We start from the raw sequence: 25,755 nt of genomic DNA on the forward strand, positions 1-25,755 counted from the left end.
AAGTACCTCAAAAGAGTAACATGTTAATGACTAGTTTGAGTTAATACAAGAAAAAGTACAGCAACAGAAACAACGATAATCTTGCAAAATATTGCATACACGACACGTCGGCCACTAGCAGGAAATAAGGTTAAAGAAACCCAAGCAACTTACTATCCAACAGGCCTCTGACGTTGAAATAACGTTGTTTTAACGTTATTCCAACGAAACATATTCGTAATTAACTTTTTCCAACAAAATCTTTTCGTAATTAACGTCGTTTTAACGTCATTTGCGTGCGTGCAGAGGTTGCCTATTTGTTCCCAAATTTCTTGACGCAACCCTGCTGACGGAATGCAGGTGAATTTTTTAAACTAACGCGCATCTTAAACTACATTTTCATGGTAATTAAGATAATTATTGTACCATTCTCTCAGTTACCTTGATGTAGTTTGAATACTGAAGGAGCTCAGTCAGCATCGTCACTGTTGCTGCTGTACAGAACGCGAAATAACCTCTATGTTTCAAGCAATACCTCCGATGTAGCAGCAACAGTCACAGTACGAAATAACCTTCAAGTTCGCAGCAATACCTCCAATGTAGCAGCAACAGTCATGGTACGAAATAACCTTCAAGTTCGCAGCAATACCTCCGATGTAGCAGCAACAGTCATGGTACAAAATAACCTTCAAGTTCGCAGCAATACCTCCGATGTAGCAGCAACAGTCATGGTACAAAATAACCTTCAAGTTCGCAGCAATACCTCCGATGTAGCAGCAACAGTCATGGTACGAAATAACCTTCAAGTTCGCAGCAATACCTTCGATGTAGCTACATTAGCCATGAGCGGTTGTGGAGCTGTGTTCAAATGTGAAAGCGCAGTCAATTTATGCATACATTGTTTTTTAAATAAATAATTGCGGTATCGGTGAAAAATTGTAAAATAACGGGAGGATACTAAGGATCTTCCATCTTTCAGCATCATGCATAAATTACACAAGAGCACACTAATGACGTATGAATGTGACACCAACGCGCAGATGGCTCACTAGTGCATCAGTTTAACCTAGCAATATAACCTATTGCAGCAACAATAATTATTGCTTCGTACGTAATGAAATTAGCATTCTATAGAAATATTTATCAGGTTGGTGCTACCTTCGTCTTACTCATGCGTATAATCAACCAACTCATTGTTTATGCATGCCCAGTAAGGGAGCCTGGTGCAATAACCTCTACGATGAAAGCATGTATATTAAGTTTAATTTCGTCTAAAAACACCACGCACATAAAGCCTAAATTTTGATGGAGAAACGGATAACTGGATTTTATTATTCGCGCATGTTCACAAAAATAATATTTGTAAATTTAAAAAATGTTTTGCAGCGGCGCGCCCATGCGGAGAGACGACCTCCTCATCGTCCTCTATGGAGGCGACGGCTGCACTGCTGCTGCTTCAGCGCCTCCGTCTGCAGAACTCGCGTCCTCCTCACGTCCTGCAGCTTCCCTGCAATCATTTCAGTTCTTCAAATTAAAACAAACTTTGAATTTTATTGTTCATCAACTGCACACGAAACGGTATAGAAGCAATCGGAAAAAGCACGTTTTATTTAGGTTATTTTGTTATGCATAATCTGCATACTTGTCTGTAAACAAACATAGATTTACTAACTTTATGATAAATCATTTGTTTCAAACATTTATATTAATTGCATACAAGTTTTTATGTGTAATAAAGGTGCTTTATGATGGATAGTACAGTTACTGAGTGCGATTTGAAGGCAGCTGGAAGCTAAATATTATCTGTGATGTATTGACGTTCTTAGATACCATATTTCTTTCTTGGATTCAGAGAAAAATTAATACAAATAAAATATTAAATATTTTATATATTCATTAATGTATTTTATTAATATTATTATATATTAAATGGGCAATATATTAAATATTGCCCATTTAATTAATTTGTGAAAATTCAAGGCATTCAAATTTATTAAATAAATTTGAATGCAGATCACAATAGCACTTACCTTTTCAACAACCTCATGGACAGCGGAGTCTTGAAGTCTTCATCAATGTAGGAAGCCTTCCTCACTACAGTGAAACTAGAGCTCTCAATGCAGGGCAGGTACCCACTATGTCTCCTATTTAAATATGTTTATAGCATTCAAACATGAAATTTTTGCACCTCTAAGGCTCTTAACATTGCTCTCGCCTTCCTGTTAAATAATTATTTTCTCCCAATCAGGGATTGTTTCGCAGAATTTAGTTATTTCAGATGCAAACATTCATGCCTTGCTACACAAGTAATAATAGAATTTTTTGCTACTAGTTTTTTCTACTGAAATTGCTTGGTGATGCAGCAGTAGTCAGTATCAATTATTGGTATCACGTATCAATTTCAAAAACCGTGTTGGATACATCATCAGGCGAGGAGTCGCTGGCGAAATAAGCTGGTAATAACTGTACTGTAGATGGTTTGCAGTCATGTTGTGACTACATTGTAACCTACTTGTACAGTAACTAATTAATAAATGATAAAACGCATGGATAAAAGTCAGCTTGAAAGCCGGCAGGAACAGAACATCAATCATGATTTATAAGTTACATTAATTACTTCAATCGTGATTGATAAGTTACATTAATTACTTCTGCCAGATCAAGTTAAATTCCTAAGGATGTAGATCTTTGAAAAATATCCAATAGTTATTATAGTACAGTACCTAAATGGTGGTAATCAGAGAAATGAAATTCAAAACACATGTTTATTATAGAATGATTTATCAAAACCAAAGGAAATTACACAATTGCACTAATTGTAAAAACAAGTTTATGCTCAGCAACAGTCAGGGCTCAAAATAACCTTAAAATTAAGTGCAGTGTTGCCCGTAAGCTAAGGTAGTATAGAAATACAAAACGAGGCATCAATCATTTTCAAGTCAAGCCAAGTAAACATCTAGCTCAACCACTACTAACAACAAACAGAAAATATAAACAAGCACCAAATAATTATAGATACTTCTACTAAAATACAACATAGTAACGCAGCATTAAATATTTAGAACACTGGCATTAGATGCAACAAAGTGGAAGGCACCAGTTGTTTTCTTCACAATTTGAATCCTATACTAATTGTATATATACAATAGTAGCAAATTCTTGGTTGCAAACGCTAGAAGTAGGTACGGCAGAAGGCACTGGGGCCAGATCATCAAAACACCCCTAGGTACATGTAGCGAGCAAAGTAGACGCAACTCCAAACGGTGGTATTATCAAACCATTTTACATAAAGTTACGTACTAGAAGTTGAATGTAAAGTTGCGACAACTCAGAGGTAGCGCCAGTGGTTTTACATGCAACTGAAGTGACACCAAATAGTGACACACTTCCTTTGAGTGGGGGAAGTGTGTCACCGAATGGACATGCACTTCCTTATTTACAACACAAGCAGAAAGCGGACGTAGCAGTGATATGCTTGTTTGCTTGACCAAACTGGGTCAGGATGACCCAATGGAGGACAAAAAGTGTTGCTATTTCGATAAAATTGCACTCACTTTTCGTAGTGTTAACAACTCAAGAAACTTAACAATTGAAAAACACGAACACTTGAAAGTAGCAGCCGCCTGCGAGTCATACTCGACAGCCATGATGAGCTCAAGCTTGGAAGTCGCAGCTAGCACTCTGGTAAATGATACTTCCTACAAATAGCAATACAATATTTGCTCTTTTGTGGGTCATACTGACCCAGTTTGGCATAGCAATCAAATGCACCAGTGCTACGTCAGTTATTGGTTGTGCAGTGGGTAAGATAGTGGATCACTATTTGAAAAAATAACCCATTCATTTTTCTAAGTGGGTCCTCACAGGACAAAGTGCTACATGGTTGAAAATTTGCCATTACGCACGTTTCTGTAAGAATGAAACTCCCAGTTCCAAAAATCATTGCTTATTATGAAGGAATATTTTAATATACATCATATCACAAATATAACAAAACCAGTGGCAGGATAAACTTGGCCTATTCTTAAGTGCCGATAATATTGTACCATGTTCTTTGAGGTTAACACTAACAGAAATTTCAAGTACATTTTATATCTAAAAGTGACTAACATGCACGTATTCTGTAAGATGATTAAAACAATTTGACATTGCAGGATTGACTTAAAGTAGGTTGAAGTTGCATTGATGATTCTTACAATAAATGAAACTAATTTAACTTCTCTTTACTGTTTAAAATCATAGCTATATTTTTTAGAAATTATTAGTTTCCTTAATTTTTTAGAAATTTACCTGATCAACTTGATTCATCTCAACAATTTCTTGGAGGATTTCCTTTACTCCCAATGGATCACAATCAAGAGGCTTGTTCCCATAAATGTCTTCACTATTGATATTGGCTCCTTTCTCTATTAAATGTCTGAAAAGCTTGATACTGCCTTTTTCTACTGCAATATGTAATAATGTTTTACCATCAACATTGCGAACATTGATGATGATTTGTATATCAGTCTTTCTTACCATTTCATAAACACTATCTATGTCATCAAACATTTCTAAAATTGATGCCAGAAAAACTTTTACTGGACTAGAAAACCTTTTTGTAATCAAAACAAAGGTGGCACCATACTGAAGCAAATATTTTACAATATTTAAATAACCAAATTTAGAAGCATAGTATAGAATAGTTTTTCCTTGATTATCATGGGTATTGAGAATAAAGTTGAACCGATCATCCTGGTTAGTAATAATAGATTCTTTCATGATACTCTCAGGGCTATCACTTTTTATAAGACTAAATAAGTGATCAATTGAAGTTAGTAATGTTGCACTCCTATTGTCTACAAGCTCAAATGGAGCTTTCCCTGCATTATTCTTAACATCATAAATAGCCCCCACTCGTAATAAGAGTTTAACAACTTCAAAATTATCATTTTCAACAGCATAGTGGAGTGGTGTGTTGCCATTAATATCTGGAAAATTTTTATCCACTCCTTTTTTGAGCAAAAATTTTATAACATTAACATTACTCCTACCAGAAAGAATAACAACATGTAACAGTGTTTTAGCACTTTCATTTTTAACATTTATATACTTAAATTCTTGAGAAATGAGTGCAGTGAAGTCATTACTAACTTCTTCAGCTGCATCAAATAGTTTGTCAACATCAGAAAAAAGTTGTATTATTTTATCTTTTTTTGAAAGATCATTTGGAGTTTTTCCTTGTTTGTTTCTGGTATTATATGAAGCTCCTTGTTCTAAAAGAAATGATACCAATTTCTCATTACCTTCTTGGGCAGCATAATGGAGTGGCGAATTATTTTGCAAATCAAGTACATTAACAGAAATAGGCAAATAGTATTTGAATGTTTTACCATATTCTATATTTTTTTTTTGTAAAAAATATGGATCAAATTCAAGGTTTTCTTCATCTGCTTTTCGTTGAAGATATGCATCATTGTAACTAAGCAGAGTCTTAAGAGCATTGCAATCATTAATTATAGCAGCAATATGCAATAATGATTTTCCATCATGGTTTCTTACATTCAGCATGAACAACATGGGGTTACCTGGATCCCATGCATCTTTAAATGTCCAGCCAAGCCAATTTGCTGGATCAAGTGCATTGAAACTTTTGTCTAAATCTTGACTGTTAAACAGTTTGTCCAGTTCATCAAACATCATGGAAAATTCTTGATACTTGCACAAATCAACAGGTTTAATGAGGCTTTTATCAGCTTTATCATAAATGGCACCAAACTGGAACAATAACCTCATAATTTCATAGCAGCCAAATTGAGCTGCAACATGTAAGGGGGTTCTTCCATTGATGTCTTCAACATTGACATTCCCACCGTGATGTATTATAAATTTTGCCCAGTCAAAATAATGATATCGGATGGCATTTTGTAACCTAGGAAGCCCATTGTAGCTAGTCCCATTCAAATCAAATTGAGCAGAGTTTTTGAAAAATTGTAACCTGTTTTTTGTTAAAATACAATTGAGGTCCTTCGAAAGTCTTGCACCACACTGTATCAAATATTTTATGACTTCTACCTGATCATCTTTTAAAGCATGATACAATGGTGTATGCTTGGCTTTGTCTTCCAAGTTTAAATTAGATCCATTATCAATCAGGTATTTTATCACTTCCAGTTCTCTACGAGCCTTTACAGCTACCATTAATGGAGTCTCACCTAAATCATTTTGGGAATTGATATCTTTTACCCCATCTAATAGAAATTTGATGATTGTTAAATTAGCCGTAGACATGACAGAAAAATGGAAAATAGTGTTACCTTCATATCTTATTTCATTTCTATACTCAGCAATTAAAAAATGAACTATTTCTTCCTGGTTTTTCTCAAGTGCATGATACAAGTGATTGTGATAATTGCAAGAGTCTTCTTTTTCTATAAAGTATTTCATGGTTTTTATATGACCATTACTTGTAGCAGCCAGTAAAATTCTAGAGATATCGGAATCCATACTTACACTGTGAGTGGTTCTTATACCACCATTATGTAATAAGTATTTAGTAATTTTTAACCTGTCGCAATCACTAAGAATATCACTCCCATTAACTCGACCTAGGGGAGTGCAAGAATTATCACCATTATTGAGTATTCGTGTCTTTTTTTCTACATCATTTAAAGCATTTAACAAAGTTTTAATTACTTCAAGTCGTCCATATTTGAAAAAATAACTTAAAAGTCTAGGATATTCATAGCTTTCACTGAAGTTAATAACTGCACTAGGATATTCCATAAATACTTTCTCAGCTATTGGTCTTAGTTTATTATCCTGATCTGCATAGCTTTGGTGAAGTTTATCAGCAACATATAGTGCAAATGGGTTTCCATATTCACCTAATTCATTGCAATCAGCACCTCTCAACATCAAATCACATGCAATCTCTTTATGGTTCTTGGCAGCATAATAAAGAGCAGTTTTCTGATATATATCTTTAGTGTTTATGAATCTGACTAATTTGGAATCTTTATATTTTTCATCTTTAAAACTACCATGTTCTAAAATATTTTGTTCTGGTATATCATTATTATAATCTAACAAATACTCAATGATATTTAAATGACCAAACTCAGCTGCAAAATGCAATGGGGTTTTGCCTAATTCATCAGGCTTGGGCCAATCACTGTAACCTGTTTCTATTAAAGATTTAACAAAATTCAGAAAACCCTTTTCAGCAACAAAGTTCAACAGAGTTCTTCCTCCTAAAAGATTGGCCGTTTCTGTGGATTTGTTTTCCATTTGACCAATTATACTAGAAATAAATATTGATGATGTGTTAGGCAACAGGCTGTTAATGCAATATAGACTTTCAGTAGCAAAGGCTGAAAATATTTTTTCAGCCATTGGAATGGAAGCCAAATATTCCGCAAAAGTTGAATGTACAAAATTTGCTCTTTCATGTATAATTTTTTCTATAATACCAATGTCTTCATTATTTTCTTCGAATTTAATTATTGAATCATTTATTTGCTTCATTTTATTGGGGAACAATTTTTGAAAATCTTCATTGGTCAAAATGGAATGCACTGATAGCATTTGATAATCATTTTTGAAATCTTGATACTGTTTGTCAAAAAGTCTTTTCATTCCTATCTTAGTAAAATCTGTTTCCTTTTTTTCTTCTAAATATAAATCATAAAACTTTGACTGCACAAAATTTTCATACAAATCAACTATACAAAGCTTCTCTGTTAATCTAGGTTCTAAATCACCAGAAATTAGAAATTCTTTAAGCCCTTGCCAAGTTTTATTATTTTCTTCTAATTTATTTTCAAAAAAAACATTGGCTACCATCATAGCATGCAATGGAGTACTAGTAAACTCCTGCTGGTTACCACTGGTAATTCTTGTTAATAATTCAATCAATGATTTAGCATACGTCATGATTATTCCTTCATCAATTTCAAGTAAAATGCTTTGGTTTATTCTTTGTGCATCAATAATTTCTTTCCAAAATCCAATGAAAAAATTACACTGATCCTCAGGATTAGAGAATGGTAATAATGCACATGAAAATACCCCCAAAGTATTTTCTAGCTCCAGCACAACATTAGAAATTGATCTAGTAGTAATCCATATTTTGGCCATACTATGTTTCTTAAATGCCTGCAGTAAGTCAATCACTATATCTTTATAAGTTGGACTAATTTCATCAAACCCGTCAAACAGTATCTCCATTTTACCCTCTTGTTTGAAACTATTCATGAATATTTCTTTTTCAAAAGCTGTGCTCAGCTTCAGTTGGTCCTGAAAATTCAATAGATTGTCTAATAAAAACTTTACTGCATTACTGCCATCACTGGAATCAAAACTAGGCTTGTTATTTCTATGGTTATCCATCTCAATTTTTAGCTCTCTTGTGTAGTCATTCAGATTCATTCTAATAACCCATCGATCAGGGTGTTTTTCTTTTATTTTCTGTGCTAAACTAGTTAGCACTGTAGACTTTCCCATCCCTGCTATATCTGCAATGATAACTGCTTGATGTTGTGAGGTGTGTTCTAACAAATCTAATTCCTGATGATATCTACAAGTGCTGTTTCTAACTTCAATGTATTTACGCAGATCAGATATGCTGCCTATAGATAGTTGCCAAATTAATTTTTTGGATTCTTTCTTCAACCAATGGACACTTCTTTCAGGATGATTCTTGCACAAATACTCAAATTCTTCCTTAGAATAAGCTAATTCTAAGTCTTTATCATTTTCAATGTTTCTGCTAATTTCTACATCACAAATGAACTTACGATCTATGTAGCATTTATTTTTTGAAGCCAATTGATGCCCTATCTTAATTTCCTCATCGTTTTTTATTAGTTTAACTAATATCTCTGAACCTATACTTTCTTTAGCATGTTCATCTTCATCATTTATGATTTTATTTAAGCTTATCTTTCTTCCCTGAAAGTTGACCTCCATTTCTAAAAGCTTCTTTTGTGATGTTACATCAATATCACACATTGTAAATTTCTGATCCAATTTTTCTATGTACATGTTTTTGAACAATATTTTTGCATTTTCCAATTCCTCTGCATTCCTTTCATGTATAATTAATATCAATTTTTTATTCTTCTTCTGCTTTAAAATTTCATATAAAGATTTTAATGCATTAAACAATTCTTGCTTAGCTGAACAAGGTACATATTGTATACATAACACTTTTCCTGCTGAATATAAAGCCTTATTAAGTTCATCTTGTTTGCTAATATATGAACTGAATTCTAAAAGTAAGCAATCTTGCATAGAATATCCTCTATTTACTAAGCTCTGATAAATACTAAGCATACTTAGGAATGTATTTTCAGTTTTCAATAGTAAAACTTGATTTGCTACAGTGCTTTGTGAAGGAAACTCCAAAAAGTAATCAAGATCTACAGGTTCTACAAAATTTATTTTGGCTTTCACTATATTATTTATTTCTCCAACACTTTGATTAAGAGCCTGAATTTCATTCTTAGGCTTGATCAAAAAACTATTTTCAATAAACTTATTGCAAAGATATGTCATGCCTCCTTCTTCTACATCATTGTAGTAATCAAAAAGGTCTTTGATTGGTCCATTTGCAGCGTTGAGCCATGTCCTTCCCTCATCATTAAATTGTGCAAGAATATGTGGAATTCTCACTATTAGCTCAGATTGCTGCTCCTGTTCCAGATATCTCAATGCCCTAAAAACAATTATGACTGGGGATTCTGAAATGTCATCATTTTTATTCTTAATGGATATTCCTTTAACTTCATTATCTTCTTTAAGGTCCACTAATATTTTCAAGAAATCTTGTTTTTTTCTAGTGTTTGTATTAGCATATGGATTACAATCATTTTTGAATACCATATACATAGCAAGATGGGTTAGCTCATGTGACAGTGTACCTAAAATGTTATTCTCTTCTACATTAGCTGCAATATAAATTCTGCCTTCTTTATAATTTGTTATTCCTTTTGTTGCACCTGTTGCAACAGGATCCATATCCTCAATGTTTTTACTACTGAAATCAAAAAGTATATCAAGGTAATCTGCATACTGAATAACTTGAAGAATTATTGAAACTTCGGGAATAGAATCTAACTCCTCATAATAGAGCCTCACTTTTTCTGGAAAATTTTCAATGTAATTTTTTGGTCTTGATTTTGAAACTAAATAATTTATATGAGAATTCTCAATAATAGCAAAATAAGGAATCATAGCCCTTCTCAATATGTCTTTTTCACCTTCAGAGAGGTTGCACACACATTCATTTTCCTTTTCAGTTCTAAAAGCTAATCCTTCATGCTTAAGAAATGAATAAATTTCAAACTGCACATTCTCAATAGCTGTGAAAAGTACCGAATTTCCTTCAAAATTTAAGTGAAACCGTGATTGATCAAAAGTAATAAAATGTTTTACATATTCTAAATCACCTTGTCTGATGTACTTGTGTAAATTTTCTTTACTTTCAATAAACTGTTTAAGTTTTTTCTCAACAGAATCTTTCTCATGTAGATTATTTACTGAAAAATCATTGGGAAAACTAGAATCTGCTTTTAATAATGCTAACACAACATCATAATGCTCACTCCTCCAAGCCAAATCTATAGCCCTGTCTCCCAGTTCATTTTGGTAATCAATGTCTGATCCAATATGAATTAAAAAATCAACAGTATCTTTTTTTGCATGTGTAGCTGCTATCAACAGCAGTGAATTGCCTTTTTCATCAACCTGTTTGAGCAACTCAAATTGTTTCTCAGTAGGGGTTATTTTGTCATTCGGCAATTCTAAAGGAAACCAAAGTAAAATTTTAAATGCATCAACACTTGCATGTTCTGCTGCAACTTCCAATGCAGATTGGTTTTTACTGTTTAAAATTCTTGTTACTCCATGCTTTGAAACAAAATCCATGACTTTTTCTAGTTCATTATTCTTTATTGACTCGTGTAATACTTCTCTTTCTCTAACAAGTAATTCCAACGTATCTGGAATGTCATCATCTTGATACAAAGCATCTAGTGTGAAGTCTCTAGGAAAGCATGAATCTGCTTCCAACAAAATTACCATAGCATCATAGTATGAATTTTCCCAAGCAACATCTATAGCTCTTTGTCTGGTGTTCAAGTTCTGATAATTTACATCAATCCCACATCGTATTAATAATTCAATCACCTTGGTTTGGTTGGATGCAGTTGCCTGTATGAGTTTGTTATTACCTTCTTTATCAACTTTTCTCAAATGCTGTAATTGGCCCTCAGTAAGAGTTATTTTACCATTTGGTATGGGCAACTTTAATCCTAGTGACTTCACTACTTCCATCATCTCATCATCAATGTAATCTTTTTCATTTGTTAACATGCCAATAATCTCGGTATAATTATTTTCTTTTGCTAAAGTTAGTGCTGTTTTACCATCTTTGTTATGAATATCTATCTTAATGTTATCTTGTTTCTGAAGAAACTCTACTACACTCTGAAAACCTTTTTTACTTGCAATATGCAAGATTGTGTTACCCCTTGCATTTTGAGCATTAATCTCTGCTCCTTCATCTAAACATTTTTTTAACTCAAAAATTCTGTCTACAGAATTTTCCTTTCGTATGGCTAGGAATAATTGACTATTTTTTAGCTTTTGTGCAGCATCTTCAGCTTCCTTCCTATCCTCATCACTACTATCATCTGATTGAAGACATGTGCAAATTTGAGCTTCCGGTGTACAGTGTGCAAAACATGAAAGCCAATGTCTTTGATTTTTCAGTGCATAATTTTTTGTATTACTCTTGATGGAAGTGGGAGTATGACAATTTTCAGTTGTTTTCACCAAGTTGTTTGAAATATTATTATGCCCTACATTACTTTTATTGTTTGTGAGGGTGAAGTTTTGAGAGTTTGTTTTCTTCTCTGAAGGTGGAGCTGCAAGAAGAAAGATCATTTTAACTACAAGGCCTAGTACAAATTAAGATGCAGGGAAAACAATTGTCTATGATGACACAATTTTGCACCCTCAGCAGTAAAGAACATGAATGACAGTATTAAATAAAATATTTTATCCAATTCTAAAATACTGGTGAAGCATAATACATGATTGCAAATAGTACATACCATTAGAGGAAGTGGAATTTTCATCACCATGCTGCATTTTTGGATTGCCGCTGGAGTGCTCTAATTTGGTTGCATCTTCATTCTTAGCAGTAGCATAGCCTCTACCTTTAAAGTAATCCATTTCAGGTTTCTTTGACAGGTTTTCATGCAAGTTGATCTTAGTCATTGCTGAAGATTGAACATTTTTCATGTCACTTGGATAGGGAACAGAAAGTTTGCTACAGTGTGCTGCTCCCTCTGGCAGTTGACTTTTCAATTTTCTGCTAGATGATGAGTGTTGAATTTTGGATAAGTAAGGCCTTCTTTTCTTATCCACAACACTCCTCTGCAAGCATAAAAATTAAAATAAATTCTCTGCATGATACTATACCATCAAACGTGGTAATAAATGATGGGTGTGGTAAATTGGTACAGTCATCCCATATTTTGTAGAAATGTTGTAGCAGCTGAACTAATCAAAATAATGAAAAACAAAAAATAGTAATGTAAAGTTCCACATTTTTACTATATATGTAGCATAAAGCAAATTAAGAAATCATACATTTTTTACCTCTAAAAATCCCTCAAAAAGTGTGATAAGTGAGATTTTGGAAAAAGTACCTCTGCTAAGGTCTATAGAAAAAAAAATATACACTATATTAAAAAATTTTACTTACATAAAAGTTGCACACAGGTGTTGGCTTACAAACATGATTGACAGAATTTGCATCTCATAAAAAAATGGCGGCCATTTCCGCACGACAGGGTAATAAGGGACATCCCCCCAGGGTAATAAGGGGCACCCCTCAGTTAGCAAAGGTTCCAGTTAACCCAAAAATCAATTAACAATAAAAATTTGTCAGTAAATTTAACTCACTCAGCAAAAAAATTTCACTCAAGAAAAAATTAATGCATCATGAGACATCACAAAATTGTGCATAGAATGTCATATTTGTGCACCAGTCAACATTGAATGAAAAGTAATAAACCTAAACTATGATTTATTTCTCCAAAAAATGTGATGGTTGTCACTAAAATATTCCTTTCCATTTCAGTTCAGACATCACAAAATTGTGCATAGAATGTCATATTTGTGCACCAGGCAACATTGAATGAAAAGTAATAAGCCTAAACTATGATTTTTTTCTCCAAAAAATGTGATGGTTGTCACTAAAATATTCCTTTCCATTTCAGTTATGTTTTTATGATCTTTTCTTCTTGTAGTGAATTCACATGAACCAAATTCAAATGGTGTGAAATTAAAAGCTGTCTTGTAAGCTTACAGATAATATAGCAGTTTCAGCGTTTATTAGGCTGGAGGCCTGTTGCCAATGCAAAATATCCACAGCTTGGTGCGGGCTTGAACTCGCAACTCACTGCTTCAATTTTGCTTTGCTTGAACACCCAGCCTCCTTGCCAATTCTGACCAGAAACTGATGCACAGAGCTGGGATCAGACCCACACCTCTCTGCTCTAAGAAATGCAAGAAAGAAGCAGAAGAAATGCTTTACAGCTACTGATATGAAGCTTGCAGTGGACTAGGTTGTTGTAAATGCTCAATGGCATGTTCGTGGATGCGGTAATAATATCACATCAACAATATGGTAATGTATGGATATGGTAATATCATATAAATAAAGAAAAAACAAGTAAAAAAAACAGAAAATGTCATTTATTCCAAATCAAAATCATCTACAAAGGAAGAGGAGGACTTCAAAGTACTGTTAGTAATGGATTAGTACACTTTGCATGCTTCAAACATTTTAAAATTGAGTTTTATTTTTAAGTGTCCTGGATTGCCCCATTCCCAGGGGTAATTTGGGATGCTTTTATCTTGCGTCTGGCACCTTATGAATAGCATATGGAATTTTTTTTGAAGATGCCATTTGATAGCCATCGCAAAGAGCTTTAAAATGAGCTCAAACTTGTTTGTGAAATGTTTCATGGTAAGAAGTTGACAAAAAATGCTCAAAACTGTCCCTTATTACCCCATTTATTACCGCAGCCAGCTAAGTAGATCTGAGCATGAATTTTGCTCAGGCAAAGAATTATACAATTCTCAATTCTAGGTGGTCTAGCTGTCAATTTCAAATGGAAATGAATTCATATTCAACCAGAGGGTGGCTAAGCTCAGAAGTTTCTCTAGCATATTTTTTTGGCAACCAGCTCCACTTGGTAATTATTCCTGGAAGATTATTCAACATGTATCTCAATTTTGATTAAATCTTGAATTATCATCCATTTCACAACAAATTATTAAATATAAATTCCTGAAAATTATTTAAAATAAGTTATTTAAAGTTATTTAAAATAAATTCTTGAGAGTGTACTCATCCATTACTAACAGTACTCTGAAGTCCTCCTTTTCCTTTCTAGATGATGTAGATGTAGAATAAATGACATTTTCTGAAATTTTTACTTGTTTTTCCTTTATTGGTAAGATAGTACCATATCCATACATTACCTTATAATTGATGTGATATTACTGTATCCATGAACATGCCATAGAGCATTTATAAAAACCTTGTCCACTGCAAGCTTCATATCAGCAGCCATATAGCATTTCTTCTGTATCAACAAGCTTACAGGACTGCTTGTAATTTCACACCATTTTAATCGGGTCAAGTGAATTCACTAAAACAAAAAAAGATCATAAAAACATACCTACAACAGAAAGAAATATTTTAGTGACAACCATCATATTTTTTGGAGAAATAAATCATAGTTTAGGTTAATTACTTTTCATTCTATGTTGCCCAGTGCACAATTCTATCTTTGACATTCTATGTACTGCTTTGTGATGACTGATGCAGTAATTTTTAGTTAAGTGAATTTTTTTGCTGAGCTAGGTAAATGTAATCAATATTTTTTGTTGTTAATTGATTTTTTGATAACTGGAGCCTTTGCTATTTGAGGTTCTACTGTAAATGCATTTTTAGGGGTGTCCCTTATTACCCCAAGGGAGTGGCCCTTATTACCCCATCTTGCTGAACTGGCCGCCATTTTTTTTTGGAACGAGATGTGCTAATTCTGTCAATCACGTTTTTAAGCCAACAACAACTGTGTGCAACTTTTATGTAAGTAAAATTTTTTAATATGGTAAATATTTTTTCTGCTACAGACCTTAGCAGAGGTACTTTTTCAAAATTTCACACTTTTTTTCAGGGATTTTTTAGAGATGGTAAATGTATGATTTTTTAACTTGCATTATGCTACATAGATAGTAAGAATGTTGAACTTTATGCCACTATCTTTAGTTTTGCAATATTTTTATTAGTTTAGCTGCTACAACATTTCTACAAAATGTTGAATGACTGTCCCAATTTACCCTGCCTGTCCTTTATTACCCCATTTGAAATGATTTGATGGCATTGTTAATTGAAGCTTGGACGTCAGTTCATCAGCATATCCATCCCTATTTCATCATACAAATTACTCTTGCAATGCAACTTGGCATCTGTAGCCAAATTTTCCATAACCTGGTCAATAAATAGTTCCAAATTGTACAACAAATTTTTGTTGAAAGTATTCATAAAACTAAAACTATGAACTCATAAACATGTGCAGTAATTAAATAATATGCATTTAAAAATTTTTTTTAAAGACATTTCTGAAGAATCCAGTGTCATGGATGTTACACATGTACAATGAATTTCTAATTCTATTTTCAAATGTTAAAAAAAATTATTTTGCAAATTTTTTTAAGATATCAAAATTTTGTAAATTCTATTCTGTCAACTGATTCATGCATTGTCTCTGACTTTATGCAATTGTGCAAAATTTCAGATCGATTGGACAGGTCAAATTGTGTCATATGTGGATTATAAGATTTGGAGCAGACAAAATTATTTTTAAATTTGTTTAATAATGAAAAAAAAATTTTTAATTTATAAAATTATTTATTCTGTTAATTGATTCATACATTGTCTCCAACTTTATGCAAGTGTGCAAAATTTCAGATCGATTGGACAGGTAGAAGTGTGGTAAATATCAATTATAAGATTTGTAGCTGACAGACAAACAACAAGAAGTGAAGTTAAAGAGAAGTGTTGTAACTTCAAAGAGAAAGAATTCAACATATCATCAAAGCTGAAGCTAGGAGCTGAAGAGTTTTCTTAAAAAATAATTTAAACTTTTCAGCCCAGAAGTAGTCAAAAAATAGCAACTCTATGCAACCAATTCTGATATAGAGAGCAACTGTGTTGTGTTGGTGACTCAGACAGAGGGTTGTGTCACATAGGGTATTATATCAACTTAAATTTGGTAGGGGGGAAGTTTGTCATTAAGCAGTTGTAAAAAAATTTGTTCTCCAGGCATTATTAAAGATTAAAAATTGCCTATGATCCAGGAATATTGGGATGGAAAAGGTACTTTATTGGTTTCTTCCTCACAATTAGTATACATTCAACAAGCCATCAAATTCACAATTACCAGAATTTATGATTTATAACTTGCATTTGATAAGCCTTAACATATTTTTGAACAATGGGACAGTCCTTAAGCTCCTTTCTATTCATAATGTATATTCCACAAATAGCTTAATTGGTCTGTCCTCTAATTATAAACCCTGAGATGTTATTGTCAAAATTAACTTAAATTGAGATATCTTATTTGAGGAGTAGTTCCTGCAATGCAAGATTAGACATAAGAAGATGAAGCAAATGCATTATTGACTTCTAAATAATTTTTCCTCACCTCTAAGACTTCACTGGAACACTCCTGATGTAGACCTCTGGGTCCAAAGTATCTTGGCCTGCTTGTGATCGTTGACTTTGATTTAGTGACTGAAGAACGTTTTTTGGCTGTTATTTTCTTGGCAGTGATTTTGATGGTACACAGCTGTTTCTGAGATACCAGATCATTTTCAAAATTTTCATCTTCATCCTCAATTTCTGCTTCATCTTCTAATAATGAGTATCTATTGAACCATGCGTCTCTTTCAAATTTGTAGCCAGACAAAAACCTTTGAAGGTTACCTTGTTTTAAATTGATGCCTCCTTGTTTCACAACCCTTAATGCTGATGTGGAAGTTTTCTGGGCAAGAGAAGATTCTTCAGTACAACCTTTGCTTGACTGAGTACTATGGTGGAATTTATATAGGGGACAATTATAGAAAAAATGATCAAATGAGCCACATGTGAAACAGGCCCCAGACTTTGATCGACACTCAGCCTCCACATGTCCCATGCGACCACAGTGAAAACATTTTGAATTTTTACCCGAGGGGTGTTTGGAAGTTCTTTCTGAACATTGCCAATAAATTCTACTGTCATTATACTTCTCATTAACCATACAGTTATTTTCTTCCATGTTTGAATTGTGGTAGTCACAAGACTTAACAATATCACAGTAACTGGAGAGCTGCTTCACATCACTCCACTGTATTTTTTTCCATGACATCCCATGATCTAGAATTTGAGTTTTCAGAAGTTCTTTCAAGTTCCTTGGCAGAGTTGATAGAAACTTCTCTCGCAGTGTTTTGCTGGTGTTGACGTCTTTGCAAGGAAAGGCCACTTGAAACAACTTCTCAAGTCTGGTGGCTAGTGAGTGCATGCTTTCTGCTTTGATGAAATTAGCGTAGACAAACTGGCTGCGATCATTACTTTTCCTAGCCAGTCGATGTTTGTCATACCATTTAACCAGCTTGAGCTTCAAGCTTTCATAAGAATCATTCACTGATCTCAGGGTTTTGAAAGCAGTCAGAGTATCTCCTTGTAATTTATTTTGTAATTCACAAATCCAGAATCGTGGAGCATGTCTGAAATTTTTTTTGCAGTATTCTTCAAAAGATTGGAGGTATACATTGAAATTCATTAGTTTATCATCATAGCTCTCAAATGTCAGAACTCTCTGCCTTTCCATGCAAAGCCTTGCATCAACAAGGCGCTTGAACTCATCTTTATGGCGTTTTTGTCTTGTTGTTACAGATCTTTTATTTATTCTCTTCTTTTCAATATTTTTCCTAAATCTGTTGGAGTTTGACAAGCCTACAGTAGAACTCCTATACAAGTCTGAACCTGCTCTGGCACAACACACACTGCATTTACTGGCTTCTGAATCTGTCTTTGAGCGTTCAAAGATTCTGGTTGGCACAACAGTTCTTCTTTTATTCTTAGGGATTGCAACAGATGCCTTTTCCTCTGCAATGAGTTTCTTAACTTGTCCATCATTTTCTTTTTCAACCACACGCATGACATAATTGTCCTTAGTTGACCCATTTACTGCCAATGCAGATATGATGCCTGAACTTTCTGCAGCCATGTTGAACTAAGCAGCAACAACATGTATCTACTCAATAAAGAGATGCTGTGTTTTGATTGATTGATTGATTTTTATTCACAAAGAAGCTCTAGTTAAAATTCAAAAGAAAAAAAGAAAAACATTTATAAAATAATAGAGACATCCAAGTGAATGCCCATAAGCAGATAAGCTTCGCAGGCAACAGAGGTGATTTAAAACCCTATTCCAATGATAAGTCAAAGAAGTTAAGAGCAACAGAAAGTTTCTAAATTAAACACATACAAGGAAAAAAGCCTCAAGAAAACTGATAATGGGATGTCACTAAAATTAAGCAACAATGATTAAAGACAATGATTATAACAATGATTAAAGACAGGTAAAAACTTGGAATATTGATTAAAAAATATTCAGAATCTTCATGGCAAACAAAGTCAAATTAATACTGGTTAAAAATAAATTTATGAAATTTTGTTTTTAAAAGTAATTTAGAACAATCTTTTTTAAAATTTTCATGCAATTCATTAAAATATTTGACACAGTTAAAAACAGTACCGCTTTTTTCTATTTCTAGACAAACTGTTGGCAAGTTAAATCTTACGCCCCTGGTATTATGGGAATGTTGAGGGACAAGAGAGGTGAAGGCAGACTGAAAAAGACGATCATCATGGAAAAGTTACCTATGCATGAATTTAAAAACTCAAATTTATACATATCGTCAAGTTTCAAGATTTTAGACTGCTTATATAATTCACTAGTGCAAGTCAAAGGAATATTATTGACATCATACTTAACCCTAAGCATGGAACGCAATGTTTTATTAACTAGCGTTATGACCTGATTCTTTGTATTAAAAGGTACACCACCCAGATTACCAACGTGTTTGATAGTTAAGAAACAGACAATGTTTGTTTGTGAATAAAACTAATTAGAATATTTATTATTAATACCAGTAAATGAAACAAATATCAGGATAACTCAATTTGGTTAAATTATTTAAATTTTATCTTCTCATTATAGGAAAATTAATTAATTAGCCAAATTGCTGTATCACAAGAAGAGCTGCTGGTGATTCTGTAGCACACGAGTTCATGGTATGACAAACTTAGTAATCCAGGTTGGTGCACTGTGGTGGGAAAAGATTTCAATGATATTTTACCATAAAAATGCAAATAGAGGGTTTATGACTATATTTGGTTTATGAATCATATTTTTGATGCCTCAAAGCATCAAAAATATGTATCAAGGATAAGCTCACTTAAACTCGGTTATGATTTCATAAGTTTTGCACCTCAGGAATGGGGGTTTGCAAGGACCCCTAGCAGGAGAATCCTGCTTCCTTGCAAAGAGGTTCCTCACAACAGTAAATATACATATAGACAGAGCATACTGTGGCAGCTTGTAGCAATGACTAAGAGTCACGGATGCACAAGGCAGTTAATAGAGTCTAGCATTTTCTTGGCAATGGCAGCAAGAGTGTGGTTAGAAGCTATAGAGCAAAGTGTGCAGTAATTGAAAGAATATGGCCTGTGACAGCAATAATGCTTAAGAATGCTTTTGATAGAGCAGTCCATAAAAATATTATAGCTTCCATGTTATGAGGCAGCAAAACTTGGAGGGGAAGCTTGGGGAAATGCATGGGAAGGATGACACTGGGTATGACAAGATAATGGATGAGCATCAACAACTTTGCTTTGAGAAACATTGATGGGAGATCCTTTAGCATATAAGAGATACTTGAGAATGGTACTATACAAACATTTAATGAGCTTTTTGACATAATGGAGCCATAGGCTCAATAAGAGATGCTTTTACAATAAATACAATAAATGTAAAAAAATCTCAAGGCCATTCTGAGGGATTTAGTGACAGGTGAATTACACTATTAATTACTATTAGTCCAGTATTATTAATAATTGGTACAGTTACTATAATTTCAAGATTTATTCATGCAGTTTTATAATTAAGAATGGACTGCAAGACTGCTCAGAGGTAGCCATTTTACAATGGATTTTCAAATACATTTTATTGCCAATTACATTGATAGAGGTTCAAGGGAGAAGAATAGGACATTTCCATTACAGCTCCAGAATCATAATTGTAAAAGTGGATTACAAAAAAATTACGATTCAAAAAATATAATAAAATATTTAATTTTACAAATAAAACAAAGTGATTGCATATTTATGTTTGTAGACCAATGTTAAAATTGTATTATCTTGACCTAAAGCTTTATTCAAGACCCACTCAGATGAATAAGATCCAAAATGAAGACAAGGTGAAAAAAATATTTATCAACATTTTCTCACATTATACTTGAAAACTTTCAATGCAAATAAGATTAAATGGTATAAACCTCAGCTCTGGTCATCACATGATAAGAAACTATTGATTAATTCTGAGATCTCAAACCTTTAGTACATTAGAAATGGGAATGACATTATGGCACCTATATGGTATTATGACAAATGGTATTATGGTATATGGTAGTTTCTTATGTCTCACTTGACTGGTGCCAAGATGTATTTACAAATGGGGATGTAGAACTATTAGTGATAGGTTCAAGTACTGATACGTTTTCTAGTATTTCTTTGGTGATGAGGCTCTGCATCTTCTCTTGTAATATTGTCCAGCTTTTCATAGGAAGTTTTCTTAATTGATTGGCAATATGTTGACCAAATACATCATATTCATCCAAAACTTTCTTGGAACACAATGGTTTACTTTTATCAATTTTCTGTAATTTGTCTATAGCTCTCTCAACTTTGGAAAGTTTTGAAATCCTACTTGTATTGGCAGTTGGAATTGCAAGTAAATTGCTTTTAACCAATTTTTTCATTTCATTTTCTGTTTCTAAGAAAGTTTCATTTCCCTCTCTAGAAATTTCTGAAACCCCTCTTTTCTTTGCAGTTGGCATCGCAAGTAAATTTCTTTTAACCAAATTTTCCGCTTTATTTTCTGTTTCTAAGAAAGTTTCATTTTCTTCTCTAGAAATTTCTGAAATCCCTCTCTTCTTTGCAGTTGGCATTGCAATTTGGTTCTGTTTTACTGATGTTGCTGTTTCACTTTCAGTACTCTCGTTAATTACAAGGCTATTATCATTGAGATATCGGGTATCTTGCTTTTCATTTAAATCCAGAGCTACTGATACTTCTTCTGTAAATCCAAGATCTTCATGGGTGGATTTCTGAAACAATCCAAAAGTAATATTTATTAGCAATTTGCAAATGTCTACATTGCAGTGTCTAGATTGGATTTAATATATCACTAAACTAAATGAATTTGTATTATAATAATAATATTGGCTTCAGCATTTATTAGGCCATAGGCCAATTCTTGATATCGATTGCAAAATATTCACAGCTTGTTGCAGTCTCAAACATGCAACTCACTGCTACAAATTCTGTTTTGCTCAACCGCCAGGCACCCTTGCCGATTCTGACCATAAACTGGCACAGAGAGCTGGGATCGAACCCGCGCCTCTCTGCTCCAATCTTGGTACCTACTCTAAACTGTCACCACTGGGCCACCCTGCCCTTAACCCAGTTAGAGGTTCCCAAAACTCTTGACGACAGAAGGAAAAAATTGAGTTTCATAACCAATTTGGAGTTTGGCAAGCTGTGGTGGCGCTGTGTAGTTGATGGTAAGCAAAAATTATTCAAGCACACAGGAAATTGCACAAATTGTCCAAACTACAAAGTAGGATTGCAGCATAATACTATGTGCTATAACCAATGATGTCTGTAAAGTAATTCTTTGATGTAAGCACAAATAAACAGGCAGTTAATGGAAGTATTCTTTAATCCCCTACTGCAAACATTTATGAACACAAAAATAGAATTTGCCTCCTGATTACATTATTATAGAAGATGATGAGTTCTTGAAATTGTTTTTTGGAATTATTTAACTCTGTAGAGTGCAATTTGATTCAACTTCCCCTGTTAAATTTCATTTATTGATAATAATGACCATTAAAATATCATGATATAAAAGCCCAGACTGAAGAGGCACAAAAAAGATCAAGAATGCTTAATACATTGCAACTGAAGTAAAATCATTGTGAATGGCAGTTGCAAAATCTACTATTCATAGATGGCACTTCAAGATCAATGTAGACTATCACACAATACACATTATCATCAGGTTATTAGTACTGATCAAAAGGGATAGTGAGTACTGATCAGTAGGGTGATAGTTGGTGGTACTGACTTAAACCTGAACCTAGATAGGACCACTGGATCAAGTTTACAAAAAAGTGATAGGCAATAAATTATCAGAAACATTGGTAAAAGCTTTGCATATGAAATTTTCAAATATACAAAAAAACTCCTCTGAGAAGCACATCAGGGTCTCAGGGTCATTTTTCTGTGACTCAGATATGCGGGTCCAGGAGCCCTGGATCAGCTTGGAGTGTACCAGACCTGACACAAATTTTTCTAAGTTAAAAAACTTCAGAAAGAATATTTTAGGTTTTCTGGACATTCTAAAGCATTTTCTATTGATTACTTGTAACAAAAAAGAAATTTTCTGTTATCTGAACACACAGGTCTAGAAATACTAGACCTGACATGACATTATCTAGTAAATTGACAAAAAAATTGGTAAAAACATTTTATATGTTCCAGTATGTTTCAAAGCATTCTATGTTCTCTATTGTTTAGTTGGACCAAAAAATACAGTTTACTATGACTTGAATACAAGGGCCAAGTACTAGAATGGAACATATCTACCATTTGAGCCGCGTCTAGAACTTTCCCCATTTTTGGAGCCACAAGATTCCCACCAGGTGAATTATCTCTTATCTAATTGTCATTTGTCAATAAGGCTGCACTATTGGGCCGCATTAATTCCAAATGTATAAAAAATTGGCTATGCCGGGGCTGTGAGATTTCATTCATAAGTAGAAAAATTTCCTTCTCGGGTCAAAGGTCCACCTGACTTGACAAATCAGATTTGTCAAGTAAATTGAAAGAAATTTGGTAAAAATGTTTTCTGGATATTTTAGTGCATTCTCTGCCCATAAGTTGGGATTAAAAAATTCCTTTTTCCATGAGTCTACCACCCTGATGTGCAGGATGGAAGAATTTCTTCTAGATAAATTTGAAAAAATGGATAGGCAGAAATAGGTAATCTTTTTTCAACATTTCACATGATTTGCAGTGCTTTATTCTTCATGAACCTGGTCTTGTCCCATCGGCTGGATGGCATAGCGTCAAACCAGATAGGTATTCTTTGGAATAAGTTCTTTTATAATTTCCTAATTTACCTACTCAAGATCTAAATTAATTTTTATGTGTGATAATGCTGGTATTCCTGATACTTTACTGGTCTACTTATCGGACTCAAAATTGAACTTGAGGAAGAGTCTAAAAAAAGTCTATGCAGTCTGCTTTGCCACTATGCCTGTAGGCTTCTGGATTTTAGTCAGCACTCAAAATAACCTTAGGTCACTTTTAGCTTTCACCCTTTTGTGATACAAATAGTCTTATAGTAAATATATAAAATATCTCTTTATTGCATTTGTAGATTTCCTCATGACTCATGTCTCATGGTACTTCAAGTTCAAGAGCCATCAACATAATTTCTCTAAGGCAAGAATTTTTTGCATAACACATTAACAGGCAACAGGGTTTTCTTTTATCGAATCACACAATAGTTTCAATTATCCGTTTTATAGCAGTGGAATAGCACTCACTAGCCTAGGAGTCTAGGACAGTAGGACTAGCCACTACCTTAGAGTTAGACTTTAAATTATGTATGCAGTATGCATTGAGTTTGAGAGAGCCTTATTAAAGCTTCAACAACAATACCACATCTTGACCTAAAAGATCTCATTTTACAGTATGAAAGAAGCCAGTATATAATTGTAAACATACCGGTATTCTAAATAAAAAACCAGTAATGAAGTGAAAAATTTAGTAATAACTTTTTTGAAGTTTTGAACATCATACCTTAACCCGCGAGGCTTTGATGCCATAACACCTAAGCACCAATAATAATGCAAAAATGCATAGAGAACTGATTTGGTCATAATCATAAGTCAAGAGGGTAATTTTTTCAGAGTTAAAATTTTGCATGTTGATACTCTTGATAGACAGTGGGAATGAGAAGACCAAAAAATTTAAATTCTGTTACAATTTTACAAATTCAAATTGTATACTTATTGAATGAACATCTTTAGTATTTGAAGTAAGTTGACTTACCAATTTAGACTGGGATGGTTGAGTTGTAACAACAATTCTCAGAAATGCATCAGCCTTTCTGAACCAAGAGAGCTTTGGCACATACCAGTCTTCTGCGGCAGCTCCATTTGCTTTTGAAGAGATTATTCTCGTTAATTCATTTCTGTATGTTGCTCTAATATTCCTTATTCTGGCCCTCAGAAATGCAAGATCGGGAACGACTAACCCATGACAAACGAGTTCTTGTTTCAGTCTCAAAAGGGCTTTTTGTCGCTTAATGCTGTTGGAGAACTTGGAGTAGTCGTCATGATGAACATTCCATAGTACATCGTACCTCTTGAATATCTCTAAGAACAACTCGATATCGTCTGCACACCACTTTACATGCTTCTTATAAACAACGCCGCCGTCGTTCAAACAAGACATTGTTCAGAACACGAATGGCACTTTTTTATGGTTGTGTAATGGCACTTTGCCAAGTGCCAACGCAGCCTGCAGGATAAATTATTTTTTATAGTTTAATTGACAGCCTGATCTCTGTCAGAAACTGCAGGATAAAGAGCGGCACGAATTCACATAACAGTTGCTGCAGCCTAACTAGTGTCGCTTTCCGCTTCCGGTGCAAAACACAAACGATTCTACACGGGTGCAAGTTTTAGCCGCGAGTATTAGCTGCAAATAATTTCTAATCTAATTATATCGGCTTAGCCTATAGCTTTTTTTATACACGGAGAAAATATTAGCTAAAATATACTTCTACACTGGAAAAGTTTGAACCGAGAGTATGGACGGAAATAATTTTTATTCTAGTATTACTTATTAAAACGTTTTTATACTTGAGAAAAGTATTAGCATAATAGTATTTTCTCATTTTCATGCGCCAATGCGTCGTCAGAAGCCGTCGCGTGTACTCTATGCTCAGTGAAATAATATTGAACGTGATAGTAATTGCGAGTTTAATTAAGGAGGCCTGTGATGAAATAGTTGATGAAATTTTTAATACTCCAGCGGAGAAGAGTAAAAACGTTATCGATCATCGTAGAAGAGTGAGTGTAAAATGCTGTGTTGGACAGAGAGATGACTTGGAGTATAATGGGACTGTAATGCGAACTCAAGGGGCGGCGTAGATTCGCACATCACGGCTGTTACTCGCCGCTAAAACTATCTCCAAGTACAAGCACCTTTATACGGTAATGCTTAGTGAGGATTTTACTGATAAAATTAAACACTTTAGTAAAATTTGAACGGCTATTAGCAAGTTATTTAAATTGATATAAAAG

General features: G+C 33.8%; 3 protein-coding genes across 3 annotated transcripts; all 3 read right to left on the reverse strand.

The window, feature by feature from the left end:
* Positions 1-1,394: 1,394 nt before the first annotated feature.
* On the reverse strand, positions 1,395-18,413 carry LOC108680678. The gene is made up of 3 exons (XM_047884785.1): positions 16,752-18,413; positions 12,078-12,402; positions 1,395-1,486 (listed from the first exon to the last, which is right to left on the reverse strand). Exons 1-3 carry the CDS (start codon positions 18,315-18,317, stop codon positions 1,395-1,397), a joined length of 1,983 nt encoding a protein of 660 aa, XP_047740741.1. The 5' UTR covers positions 18,318-18,413.
* On the reverse strand, positions 2,737-6,995 carry LOC108680677 (ankyrin-3-like). Its single transcript, XM_018169558.2, has one exon. It carries the CDS (start codon positions 6,874-6,876, stop codon positions 4,258-4,260), a length of 2,619 nt encoding a protein of 872 aa, XP_018025047.2. The 5' UTR covers positions 6,877-6,995; the 3' UTR covers positions 2,737-4,257.
* A 2,064-nt stretch (positions 18,414-20,477) lies between the features above and the next one.
* LOC108680685 lies at positions 20,478-25,119 on the reverse strand. Its single transcript, XM_018169567.2, has 2 exons — positions 24,497-25,119; positions 20,478-21,480 (listed from the first exon to the last, which is right to left on the reverse strand). Exons 1-2 carry the CDS (start codon positions 24,899-24,901, stop codon positions 20,788-20,790), a joined length of 1,098 nt encoding a protein of 365 aa, XP_018025056.1. The 5' UTR covers positions 24,902-25,119; the 3' UTR covers positions 20,478-20,787.
* Positions 25,120-25,755: the final 636 nt, after the last annotated feature.

Source organism: Hyalella azteca, unplaced genomic scaffold (assembly GCF_000764305.2).
Source record: "Hyalella azteca isolate HAZT.00-mixed unplaced genomic scaffold, Hazt_2.0.2 contig16202, whole genome shotgun sequence".
Taxonomy (NCBI): domain Eukaryota; kingdom Metazoa; phylum Arthropoda; class Malacostraca; order Amphipoda; family Hyalellidae; genus Hyalella; species Hyalella azteca.

What these genes read in the sequence shown, in the direction of transcription:
- LOC108680677 (XM_018169558.2), bottom strand. Translation starts at nt 6,876, where the DNA reads ATGTTGAGAGGTGCTGATTGCAATGAATTAGGTGAATATGGAAACCCA.
- LOC108680678 (XM_047884785.1), bottom strand. Translation starts at nt 18,317, where the DNA reads ATGGCTGCAGAAAGTTCAGGCATCATATCTGCATTGGCAGTAAATGGG. An exon ending in GTTCCAGTGAAGTCTTAGAG is followed by an intron (nt 12,403 to 16,751) that starts GTGAGGAAAAAT and finishes TTATGCTTGCAG; the next exon opens with AGGAGTGTTGTGGATAAGAA. An exon ending in AAATTCCACTTCCTCTAATG is followed by an intron (nt 1,487 to 12,077) that starts GTATGTACTATT and finishes AAATGATTGCAG; the next exon opens with GGAAGCTGCAGGACGTGAGG.
- LOC108680685 (XM_018169567.2), bottom strand. Translation starts at nt 24,901, where the DNA reads ATGTCTTGTTTGAACGACGGCGGCGTTGTTTATAAGAAGCATGTAAAG. An exon ending in AACCATCCCAGTCTAAATTG is followed by an intron (nt 21,481 to 24,496) that starts GTAAGTCAACTT and finishes GGATTGTTTCAG; the next exon opens with AAATCCACCCATGAAGATCT.